The sequence below is a fragment of the Vipera berus genome, assembly GCF_964194415.1.
Source record: "Vipera berus genome assembly, chromosome: 1".
Taxonomy (NCBI): Eukaryota; Metazoa; Chordata; class Lepidosauria; order Squamata; family Viperidae; genus Vipera; species Vipera berus.
Window position 1 is genome coordinate 278,042,120 of NC_138202.1, and position 12,586 is coordinate 278,054,705.

The following is a 12,586-nucleotide window of genomic DNA, read 5'->3' on the forward strand; positions in this document are numbered from 1 at the left end:
CATATTGTTATTAGCAAAGCCTATTCCAGCAGTAGCACAACCCTACACCTTAGTTCAACTGATATTAATTCTGAATTGGCATTTGACTATGTCCTCACTACTATACTAACAATTCAACTGGATTGGATAAGAAATTTAAGGCATTTAAAATTTCTTAATTCCCATGCCCTGTCAACTCATGCCCATGAAATATACTACAAACATCAGATTTAATATAGATTTTGTTATATCTAGAACAGATTCATTCAAATCAATAGGACTTAACTTGCCACGAAGCGGTATGTTTGTGGGTCTACTCCACAAATTATTGTAACTTCAGACTCATGAATATTTTTCTGAAAATACCTGGATTAAATTGTGGGTTCTTTTTACTTAACTTGCAGCATGTTTTAATGGATCACATTAATATGACAATAAATGATTATAGCAGCTGAGGTTGTATTTTAACAAAATAAAACTGCAAAGTCAATTTACACTCCAAAGATATTCATAACCTTGTAATAAGTTGGATGAACTTGGGCCAGTCTCTCTCTGTCTTCCTCCCTCCCTCAATCAAAATCACCTCACAGGGTTGTTGTTATGGAGAATATAGGAGGAAGAAGGTATATTGAATATGTTTGCCATCTTGAGTTCTTTGTAAAATTAATAAAGGCAGGATACGAATAAATAAATAAATAAAATACAAAGACTATTATTCTCAGATACCACTTAGATAATTTTTACTTCAAATTGCATGTTTACTTTGCATTATATGGCAAAAATGGGAAACTTCCCCTAAACCAGGAAACATTACTATGCAACATTACTATGATCTACCAGGAGAAAGTGAAATACTTTTTGCTGATATTATTGGAAAGAAAATGGCTGATAATGTTGGGCTTTTTAATTATATTAGTAGTTCACCTCCTGGGGGTATTTTGTTCCCATTCCAAATCTTAAATAGTCCAAAATACAAAAAAGGGAAGAGATCACACCTTAATTTCAGCCATGGGAAGCATGGAATAGGGCAAGGGCAGGGGTCTTCAAACTTGGCCCTTTTATGACTTGTGGACTTCAACTCCCAGAATTCCTCAGCCTGCGTGCCCAGTTGAGGAATTCTGGGAGTTGAAGTCCACAAGTCATAAAAGGGCTAAGTTTGAAGACCCCTGGGCAAGGGTGTCAAACTCGCCACGTCACATGACGTGTCATGATGTATCGTGAATTTTTCCCCATTGCCGGAGCTGGGGTGGGCATGGTTTCAGCACAATGCATCCAGCCCATGGGCCGGTAGTTTGACACCCCTGGAGTAAGACAAGTGCCAACATATGAATAACGACATGACTGACAAATGATACAAATACTTTGCATCATTTGCATGATGATATCATAAAGTATGCAACCCTCATCTGGAAATCTAAGATTTCAGGGAAATGTTTTAAGGGTGGGATTTAAGGGTGGAACAATTTGTTTCTTGAAGCTTCCAGTCCCCTTCAAGAAAACAGGAAGAAAATGCTACTACAATTTAGCAATTTTTGCCACTTAATTTTCAGTTGTGCAATGTGAGTGCCACATGCCAGGAACTGATATTAATTTTATATTTAATAGGCCAAATCCCATTTGCATGCATTGAACTATAATTCTAATACACAGAAACTGAAACACTTTTAAGAAGAAAAATGTATTATAATTTTATTACCCCTATGGCTGACATTGAAAAATAGCAAAATACCTTCCAGTTTCAATTAATTTAGATTCTTGTACTTTGCTCTATGAAATGAACAAATCATTAAAATTTTCTCTGGGTAGCGTGTGTTTAAACTTGGCACTTTTTAAAGATGTGATATTTTAAATCTTTCTATATTGGGAGAAACATATTTTATTACATCACTATTTCTTTGTAGAAAGCTAATATTCCACACAGCACTTTTCCAAATTACATTAAAATGCAAATTTAAATGATTGCCTTACATTTCTTTTCACATATTTTCCTTCCATTTCTATTTGAAGCTTTTTTTACAATAAAAACAATATAATGAAAATCCAGTATATGTTAGTTTATTGAAATGATCTATAACTAAACAGATGAGCATGATCTCTAATTTGTGGAGCTGCCAAAAATCACAAAGCAAGATTTTCTTTGTAAATCTAAATCGTTTGGGGAATTATAGGGCCTGAGCTTTTCTGTTTAATAAAAATCTGAACCTGCATAATGTAATCACTTACCTCAAAATATATTGAAAATAACCTTTTTTCTGGAAGACATTTTGGTAATCTGTGTGGGCGTTAGCATGGCTCAAAATGTAATGTAAATATTAAAAAGTGTGGGCAAAGTTGCAATGTAAAAGAAAATGGCAAAATTAACATATTATAACAGGAAAGACTATGGGAATAACAGAACCGTGGGGAGGAGAAAACTCGAAAGCAAATAACAATAAACTGAAAGGATACACTATACATAGGATTAAAAACTGTAGGTTCTCAACAGAATTGACACAATTCAATTTATTCAGTTAAGCTGGTGTTTTGACCTAGGTTCCGGAACCCTCCAACAGGCACGATGAATAACAACTTCCATATTCAGACAAGTTGGGTAATTTTCAGTCCAACGGAAACCTCCAAATAAATTAAAAGCGATCATTTTCTGGGTAAACTGGCAGTACTTAGAAAGAGCTAACTATTACTATCGCTCGACTAATTATCGATTATCTCCCGCCTCCCTTTCGTTTTCCCCTTTAATCCCTCATCTTTTTCCTGTCCCCATGCCTGCTTTCCTCGCCCAGATCACATTGCTAGGCGATTGGAGAGGGAGGAACGAGGAAAATGAATTTAGGATTCTGGGATATGTAGTTTCGTCCCTCTCCCTTTTTCTCCCTACGTATCTCGCCGTCCCACGCGGGAGAAAAAAAAAAGGCCAGGCATACATTTCCCAGAATGCTGCAAAAGAGAGGGAGGGGGAGTGTTTAGGGTTAGGGCAGGGGTAGGCAACCTCGGCTCTTTTATGACTCGTGGACTTCAACTCCCAGAATTCCTGAGTCAGCATAGCTGACTCAGGAATTCTGGGAGTTGAAGTCCACGAGTCATAAAAGAGCCGAGGTTGCCTACCCCTGGGTTAGGGAGACAGAGCGCCGGCCACAGAGGGCGCGGCACTTTGAGCTTCAGCGCGGGTAGCTGGCGGGGGCGGAGAGGCGGGGTTTCTCCTTTGGCGTCCCGTGATCCGCAGGTGGGCGAACGCGCGAGCGAGCGGAGAGCCAGAAGCGGGAGGCGGAGTGCCAGAAGGGCAGCAGCAGCAGGAAGAGTCGCTTCCTCCGGCGGCCGCGTGGGGCGCTGGGGAGTCGCTGTCGCCGGCTTCTGAGCAAGAGCGGCTCGGCTAGTGTGCGCGCCGGGCCGAGCGACGCGGCCTCTGCTGTCGCTGGGAAGGGAAAGGACAGGGCGCGGAGCGAGCGAGAGAACGGAAAGGGGGAACCGGTGGAGGAAATCAAGCGATCGGAGGCTGCCCCTGCCGTGCGGAGGTAGGCGGTGGGAGACGCGCGCAAGCAGCCGCCCTGCCTTCCCCGGCCAAGACCGAGGTCACGGGCAGAGCCGCCGCAGCCGCCGCCGCCGCCTTCCCAAGCGGCTGACAATGAAACTGAAAGGCAGGAGCCGCGGAAGGGGAGGCGGAGGCGGCGGCTGCTGCTGCTGCTGCCACCGGGCTTGCGCCTGCCGCCGCCACCGCCGTGCTGAGTGATTCCCACCCTCCCGGTGCGCTTCTCTCCAGGAGCGTTCCCGAAGAAAAGCTGCCGCCTTTGCTTCCGCCTCCTCTTAACGTTGGCCGTGTTTTCTCGCGGGGAGCCACGAAGCGGTTGCGTGTGAACGCTGGATCGCCTCTTTTCTCTCGCCTGCAGCTGCTTTTCCAGTGGGGGGGCCGCGTGGATCCTAGAAGGCGACGGGAGAGGCGGCGGCTGCTGCTGCTGGTCCCGAGACGGCCGCTGTGGTTCAGGTGGTTTCTTCCTCACACCTCCGCTCCCCTTGGCGTTGAAAGGGGAAACGGGGGCTGGCTGCAGGGAATAAACCCAGATAAAGTTAGAAGCAGAACGCCAAAACCTCTTTGCCGTTTTCCTGGACGGTTCCTGTTGTTGCTACTGCTGTTGTTTTCCTGGAAAACGGGACTAGGATTGCAGTTTGGGGGTCTCCCAATGGCTCGGAGGAGAAAAGTAGAAGCCAGTACCTTTTAAGACTGGAAAATATATATTTTTTTTTGCCTGACAGCCTGAATCAATAATAAAGTGGCCTGAGAACAGCTTTATTTTTTTCTTTTGCTTCTGCACTTTTTCTCCTTTGAAATTGGCATATTTTTTATAGTGGCGTATAAAAAAAAATGAAGACTGGCTCGAAACATGCCATTTCTGGTATCTTTTTCCAGGGATGGCACTGACCGCATTTTTATTTTGCGTTTGAAATGGCCTTTTATAATGACAAAAAGTAGGAACTAATCTCTTGCCCGTTGGAAGAAGAAAAAGACCACAGTGAGGGAAAATTGGATATCGTAGTTTGTTTTTCAGTTGCTGAACTTAGAGTTGGTTATTGTTCAGAACAGTTCATACAAATTCTATTTTTAAAAATTTTTAGAAATTTTTCTGAGGAGGATTTTGCTTAGAAACTGCTTGCCCCAAACCTGACCCAAGTACTATAAAAGTGAAACATGAAGTAAAACTGGGCAGTTTCTTAAACAGAAGACAGAATGCTTTAAAGTCATAAAGTTCCCTGTTTAATTGACAATTGTTTTTATATCTAAGCTTTTTTCATTCCTATTTTATTCTATAATTATGCACTTTCAACTTTGTTTTTTATTTAATTGTGAAGAAGGGAAAGATTACTGTACCTATATTTCATAAATGACAGCTTTGAAATCTTTTAACGGTTAATTGGGAATTTTAAAATGCCATGATAAACTTGTTTTAATAAAACACCCAATAGTGTCTTCTTCAGAAGTTTTAGGCAAGAATTGCTGGAGGGATTCCTCCTTATTCTCCATTAATGAGTCCTGGTGGTGGTGTTGGAGGACCCATGAAAGACTGTGAATACAGTCAGATCAGCACTCACAGCTCCTCTTCTCCCATGGAGTCCCCCCATAAGAAGAAAACCATTTCCAAGAGAAAATGGGAGATTTTCCCTGGAAGAAACAAATTTTTTTGCAATGGAAGGATCATGATGGCACGGCAGACTGGAGTCTTCTACTTGACACTTGCTCTTATTTTGGTTACCAGTGGACTCTTTTTTGCATTTGAGTAAGTGCCATTAAAGATTTCCCCCCCCCTTTTTTTAACCTGTTTCTTACTAATAGAACTCTGCAAGAATTCAGGTATCTCATTGATGCTAGGTTGTATAAGTAATTTATACTGCATTCATGATTTATATATTTAATTTCATTCTTGAAAAATTTGAAGTTTAATAATTGTCAGTTTGGTATGGTCTAGAGACAGATGAGATTTCAACTCCAGTTTAAAAGTCTTGCTGGTTTTTTTATGGTGGAAAGAAGTCTTACGTCACATAGTAACTAATCTATTGCTTCATAAAATGTTGGGTTAGTGTTTAAAATGATACAGAATTTTAAAGTATTAATTTTCATCGAAGAATGTACTAATTAGACATTTCATAAAGTTCTATTAAGGCAACTAGATATTTATGCTTGAGAATACTTCCGCAATCAATGTAGAAGCTGTATTTTTCTCCCGTTCTAATCAAAATGTTCTATATTATTTTATTTTATTTTTTTTTAATTCCATTTATATCCCGCCCTTCTCCGAAGACTCAGGGCGGCTTACAAGCTTAGCAGTAGCCTTCATTCTATGTATATATATGCCTGCTTATTAGGGCTTTCACACACACCCCAAGCAGCATTATTACAAAGTCAGCTTAATTGCCCCCAACAATCTGGGTCCTCATTTTACCTACCTCGGAAGGATGGAAGGCTGAGTCAGGTTAATAGTTTGTTAATGGGCATAATCCATGAAGTTATATGGTAGGTTGGATATCATTTGTATAGTCTACCTAATACACGATTGTTTTGGTTTTTGCATTGAAGTTGCTAACTCTTCAAAGAGATAAAACTATTTAGGCTAAAGATATTTCATAATATCCCTTTTTCTTGACTGTTATTCTGTTTTTCCCTCTGTGCTGTTATCAGTACAGGTTCCCTTTTTAAAAGGGGAAATATTTTCTCCAGATGTACTTGGTACATATCAATATGTTACAACCTTGATATCTTGCAATTATATTCATGATAATAGAGTAAAGAAAAGTTAATATGTTGTAAATTTACTTTGCAGACATTTCAGTATATATTATATATGTTGCAATAAAAATAGATAAAATTTTCTAATACAGGTAGTGCTCAACTTACAGCTACTTGTTTAGTGACTGTTTGAAGTTACAACAGCACTGAAAAAAGTGACTTATGACCATTTTTCATACTTAAGACCATTGAAACACCCCATGGTTGCGTGATCAAAATTCAGATGTTTGGCAACTGACTTACATTAATGATAGTTGCAGTGTCCCAGGGTCATGTGATCACCTTTTGCGCCCTTTTGACAAAGTCAATGAGAAAGCCAGATTTACTTAACAGCCATGTTGTTACTACCTTAACAGCAGCAGTGATTCACCCAACAACTGTGGCAAAATGGTCCTAAAATGAGCAAAATTAACTTAACAACTGTCTTGCTTAGCAACAGAAATTTGGGGTTCAATTGCAATCATAGGTCGAGGATTATCTGTGTATATAGGTTATCCAATATATATAAATACATTTTTTAACAGCAAGCAGAAATTCTGGATAAATACAGAAATTGTATTTATGAATCTTGATAATTAAATGAAATTACTTTTGGATAATCCATTTAACGAATCGTTAATGCATTATGATGTTTTCTCACCTTATTTAAAAACATACATTATTTACACTTGGCATAAAAGAGTAGCAGCTGAAGTTATATCCTGCAAAAGCATCTTAATTGGTACAATTGGGTTGTACCAATTGTATTATTGGATTGTTCTGAAAAAAAATAGCCTTGCCTGCAGTTGAGGTTTTCTACAGGAACAATTTTTTTATAAAATGAAAACACAAGTGAGTGGGTTTTTTACATAATCCTGTAATGATAGATAAAAATAGTGTGTCTTCAATTTTATATTCATTTATAAAATGATGTGATTGAAAAGAAGGCAAAGCTATTGAAAGAACGTTTTGATAAATCAACCTGCTTTTCGTTTCTAACTAAGTTACTGCATAACTCAGAGATCATGATCTCCATCTGAATAGTAGTTAGTGAAAGTTACTCCAGATTATTTTATGATCAGTATATGTTGATAGTCATTCTCTTTGGGGGTGGGATGCATTTATATAGAGTTGTGATAATTACATATTTGTTCACCCAGATGGTTTTTTTCCCCGTCACCTGTATCTTAAAGCATGATGGTGTAAGCAATCTTAACTACAAATCCTTATCCACAGAAAACTATATTGATCCAATAGAAAGAAACAAGACAAAGGGTATTCAGCTGTTGGAAGCTGTATTTGTTTCATTAATTTTAGCTTATTATTTTTCACATAGATTCATCATTTTAATTTTTCTTTTCCTTCAAAGAGAAAAATTCAGTGTTTTTCAGAACAGTTGCTACTTTTTCAGATAACAAGGCACAGTGCAGGAAAAAAAATACTTTTCGTTTAAAAGAAACAGTTATTTCCTCAGGAGTGCATTATAGAATTTTTTTGTGAACTTCTTTAGAATTCATTTGAAAAGTTATACAATAGAAGAGAAAAATAAAACACAGGTAGTCCTTGACTGACAATCACAACAGACCCCAAAGTTATTAGTACAATGGCTGGACAACTACAATTATAGTTTCTATGAATATTGTGGGAATTCTCTAATAAAATTTATGAGTATGGGAAAAACAGTATTGCATGAAGAACAGGGTGCAAAAAAAGTATGGAAATATAGAAATAATTCTGTGATGTATTTTTGTTACATAACCATGGGGAAGCTTTTCTAGTTTCCCTTGGGGTTGATATATACAGTACTTTGAAACTGTGTACATAAGGAACCTGTCAACAGTTATTAAAATTTATTTAAAGTCTCAAGTATCTAATGAGGTAGAAGTATTCTAGGTATTGCATATTTCCGTTTTTTAAAGTAGAAAGCAAGAATTCAAATACTTTAAAGTGACTTTTCTTCTTTTACATAGTTCAGAGCCATGTATATGCCCCAGAAGAATTAGTTCAAAATCAGAATATTTTGGTATTTCTTACACTGGTAAGAAAACCGAGACCTGCCAAAATAAATAATTTTATATCTACATCGAGATGTTAATTATTAAATATTGATATATTATTTAAAAGTTACCTTGCCCATATGTAAACATGCACGACTGGAATCACAAAGTATGACCCATTATTAAAAGGCTGCTATGCAAAATCCCAGTTCCTTCTACAGTTTAAAAGTTATTAAAAGAGTACTATGTACAACACAACTTGCAATTATAATAGAGCACTTTATTAGTATATAGTAGCATATTTTATCACACTTTAAGAATTGAAAGCACAAAAGGAAATCACATTTTCAAACTTTGTTTTTGGACATTTTGATATCATTAATCATCTTGGGTTATGTGATGAATTAACTTTAATTTTAAAAATACTGAACATTTGTCAATATATGACTTAAATAACGTCATATGCATTTGTGGATGAATAGTGTCTTTTAAATTCGCTGTTGCTGAGGAAAGACGAAATATACAGATAAATACATATACTATGTATATGAGTCATTTTGGTGTAGTGGTTATCAGGCTAGAAACCTGGAGACTCCGAGTTCTAGTCCTACCTTTATGACTTGGGAAGGAAGCTAACTGGGTCATCTTAGGCCAGTCACTTTCTATTAGCCCTAGGAAAAAGGCAATGGAAAATCACTTCTGAAAAAATCTTGCCAAGAAAGCTGCAGGGACTTGTCCAGGCAGTTTCCATTAATTGGATATGATTGAATGGAAGAATGAATGAGTGGGTGTGTGTTTATGGGTAAAGATATCTATTTATCTACTTGCATTTGCATGTTTTCGAACTGCTAGGTGGGCAGGAGTTGGGGAAAGTAACGAGTTCACCCCTTCATGCACCACTTGCGTCTCAAACCTGGGCTGTCAGCTTTCCAACTGACAAGCTCAATGTCTTTTAATTGGTAAGCCATCTTTGCCCCATTTATATGTAGAAATGCTCAAAAAGAACTCTGGAATAGAGGTCCCCAACCTTTTGGGCACCAGGGACCGGTTCTGTGGAGAAAGGTTTTCCTGCAGACCGAAGAGTGTGTGGTTTTGCCTGCATCCCACGGATGGGGCTTTACTTGTTTGTGCACACTGTGCTGCAGGAATGTGGGAATGGATAAGATTGGATTATATATTGCTGGATATACTAAACCTTAAAGCAGTCAATAAATATAGAGTGTAATCTAATATAATACAAATAACACCATTAGAAAGAGATATTGACTTGTTCATATTGAATAAGATACAGCTTATAATTTCATAGGCCAGAATTTTTAAATACTGCTTTCCTTTTCCTAAGTCTCTGCTTCCTGGCTAATACTGATACAGAGTACTTGGTAAGAAAACAGTCCTAGATGTTAACATGTTTTGTGTGCGTGTGTGTGTGTTTGTGTGTGTTTGTGTGTTTGTGTGTGTGTGTATACACACACACACACACACACACACACACACACACACACACTTCTATCCATACACCATAACTTTGGCTGTCTTACAAGCAATGATAAAGACAGTAAAAATATGTTCATATAGTTAATTTGAAAATGGTAGATGTGAGTACCTGTTTTAACATCATTTAAAAAGTACTCCTTCATATCCAAATAAATATGTTTTCTCTTATACAATTAATATTTGTTCTTTGCCATAATTTAGTTGAGTATATAATGGGTTCTTTTTAGTTATTCTAGTACAACGGCTGCAATCCAGGTCACAATCCAAATAGTTTTGTGATATCTAGGACAATATGCTAATATATAACCAGTAACTCCATATTTTTACAATAGTTAGGAAATGGCTCTTAAAACAGAGAAATGTTTCTGTTCAAAGTATTGATATAATTACTGTAAGACAGCTTAAATTCTCATTGGACATGTACGAATGCAGAAGGTGGCAACATTGCTATTTGGGTTGTTGCCTGCTTTTTACATATTCTACACTTTTTATATGATTGTTGAGCTCCACTGTAACAAAGTAAATAATTAAATTAGTTCTACAATTACATAGTCAGATTGAATTACCTAGACAGTTTTTGCCTCAGTTCCTCCCTTCCAGGGTAAATTCCTTCTTCTCCTGACAAATTGCTATACTGTGTACAGTTTTCTCTTTTCAGAGGCTTCATGAAGTTCAACTTTTTTACATCATTAAGCTTTTGCCAGCAAATTTTATTTACTCCTGTTGGGGGGAGGGATATGGTGCCACTAGCATTGAGTATATTACTTTGGAATTAATAGTTTTAATTTGTGTACAAAGACCTTTTGAACTTCATAACAAGATGTTTTGGAAATCTGAGGTAATTTGAAGGAATTAGATTTAATTGACAAACTGATGTTTAGATGGATGGTCTAATGTTCTTTCAGACCTAAAATAACTGCAGTCTACACTGTTACCTATTCTACCTTTTTAAAAATGATTATCCTTCAAACTCAGTATAAACCTAAAATATCAAATGACTAAAAGATTAAGCAAAGCAGTTGGCTTATTTTTAATAAAGTGTTTAAATGCATTTCAAGTTTAATGTCATGAATTATGGTATAATTTTTGTCTTTCTTATTTTGTGTGAGGGAAAATAGACTTTACATTGAAGTAAGTTCTATTGGAAATTGCATATCTTAATTTGAATTTGGTACGTTTTGCGATAAAATCTAATTCAGTCTTGACTCCTTGTAACTTCATAGGGTTGGGGTTTTTTTTAAACAATATGAAGTGGTTTGCCATGCCTTCTTCAGAGATGTTTTCAACTTCACAGTCCAGCTTTCAGCACTGGAGTTTCCTGTTACGTCCCTAATCTGGTCTGATCCTTCTTAATTTTATGACACCAATAATGTTTTGCAAGATGCTGCTAACTAACTGGGTTCTTATATGTTGGTATATTTCATTTCTGATAAATTTTACAGAATCACAGTAAAACTACAGCCTCCCACTGTCAACTCCCTAAACCCTGTCCATTTATCATTATGGAATTAAAAAAAATATATTGATTAATTTTTTTTATGCGATTACATCATAGTGCAGCAATCGGTTGATATTCATTCATGGATAGATTATGTCGGCAAAGAAAACAGAAAGAGTTTATTAGGTTTCTTTTCAATATAGCCTTTAAATTACTACAATATATATTCTATATAGTCTCCTGTCAACCAATGATCCAGCAGCTTCCCTGATCATTTTCATAGTGTGTGTTTTTATTTTGCTGTCCATTTTAGCATCATTTATGTCCATTTTTATTATTTGTATTCCTTTTATGAAAATAATAAATGTGCTCAACACAATGTAATTGATTTCTGACATGTCATTGTATCAGAGAAATGTTGTTTAGTAACAACTTTCAGTAACAAAATTAATTTTCTTAAATATAATTAAAATTATATATTATTATGCAGTGGTGCTTAAAATGTTTGTGACCCTGTTAAATTTTTAATATTTCTGCAAAAATATAACAAAACTTGATCAGTTCTCCACAAATCTTAAAACTAGATAAAACGAATCCAGTTAGACAAGTGACTGAAAACCATTAATACATGTTCATTGATGAAAATAATCTAAAGCTGCATATTTGCATGTGGCCTTTGGAATTCTTCAGCATATTTGTAATTTTGAAATATTTGTATAATGCAATTTCAAAATGGCTGCTGCATGGGTATGACCAGTGGCAAAATGCTCGTTATCAGAGGTCTGATTATTGAGGATTCCTCTGTTTATCACCTTCTAGCATTACTTCTGTATCCCTCCTTCTACATTTTTTTCCACTTCAATTTTTTATAAATGTTTTTTGTCCATAATGGGGCCAATAAATGTTCTGGAAAATGATGCCTTAGGCTGATGCTTTGCACTTTCAATTTTTTTCTTAACAACTTAAAAAATGGGTGGGACTGAGAATCTGGAGGTCATCAAGAAAAGAGACCCTCAGGCATTATATTGGGTGTCCCAGCAATCATGTATGAATTGATAGTCAAATGGTAAAATTACATGCTACATTTCATGGTTCTCCAATTATGTGGTTAGATGGAAACAAAAATTTAGAATCTCTTAGTGGCTTTGTAGTAGTTAATTACAAAACTGAACTTATCCATTCGATTCTGTAAACTATAACTTGTTTTAAAGCATTCTTACTCTGAGTTATTGTTGCAGCCAATCCAAATCCTAAATGGGTATTAACAACTAAATAATTATGCAAGCAGCATATATTCAAATTGTTACGTTTTTTTTAAATGCCTGAATGCCTTCAGCATGGATTTACATTTGCTAATAAAATGTTTCACAGGTTTATTCAGCTATATAATATACTTTGTTCTCTGGTAGTTATGTTCGGGTTGATAGA

At 36.6% G+C, this 12,586-nt stretch overlaps 1 protein-coding gene across 2 annotated transcripts in view; it reads left to right on the forward strand.

Moving 5' to 3' along the window:
- Positions 1-3,337: 3,337 nt before the first annotated feature.
- Positions 3,338-12,586, forward strand: part of ZDHHC14 (zDHHC palmitoyltransferase 14) — a 54,523-nt gene continuing 45,274 nt past the window's right edge. For both annotated transcript variants that reach the window (XM_081332593.1, XM_081332594.1), the window contains exon 1: positions 3,338-5,243. In XM_081332593.1, the coding sequence (XP_081188719.1) occupies positions 4,993-5,243 (251 nt within the window). In that variant the 5' untranslated portion in view covers positions 3,338-4,992. The remainder of the gene's footprint in view (positions 5,244-12,586) is intronic.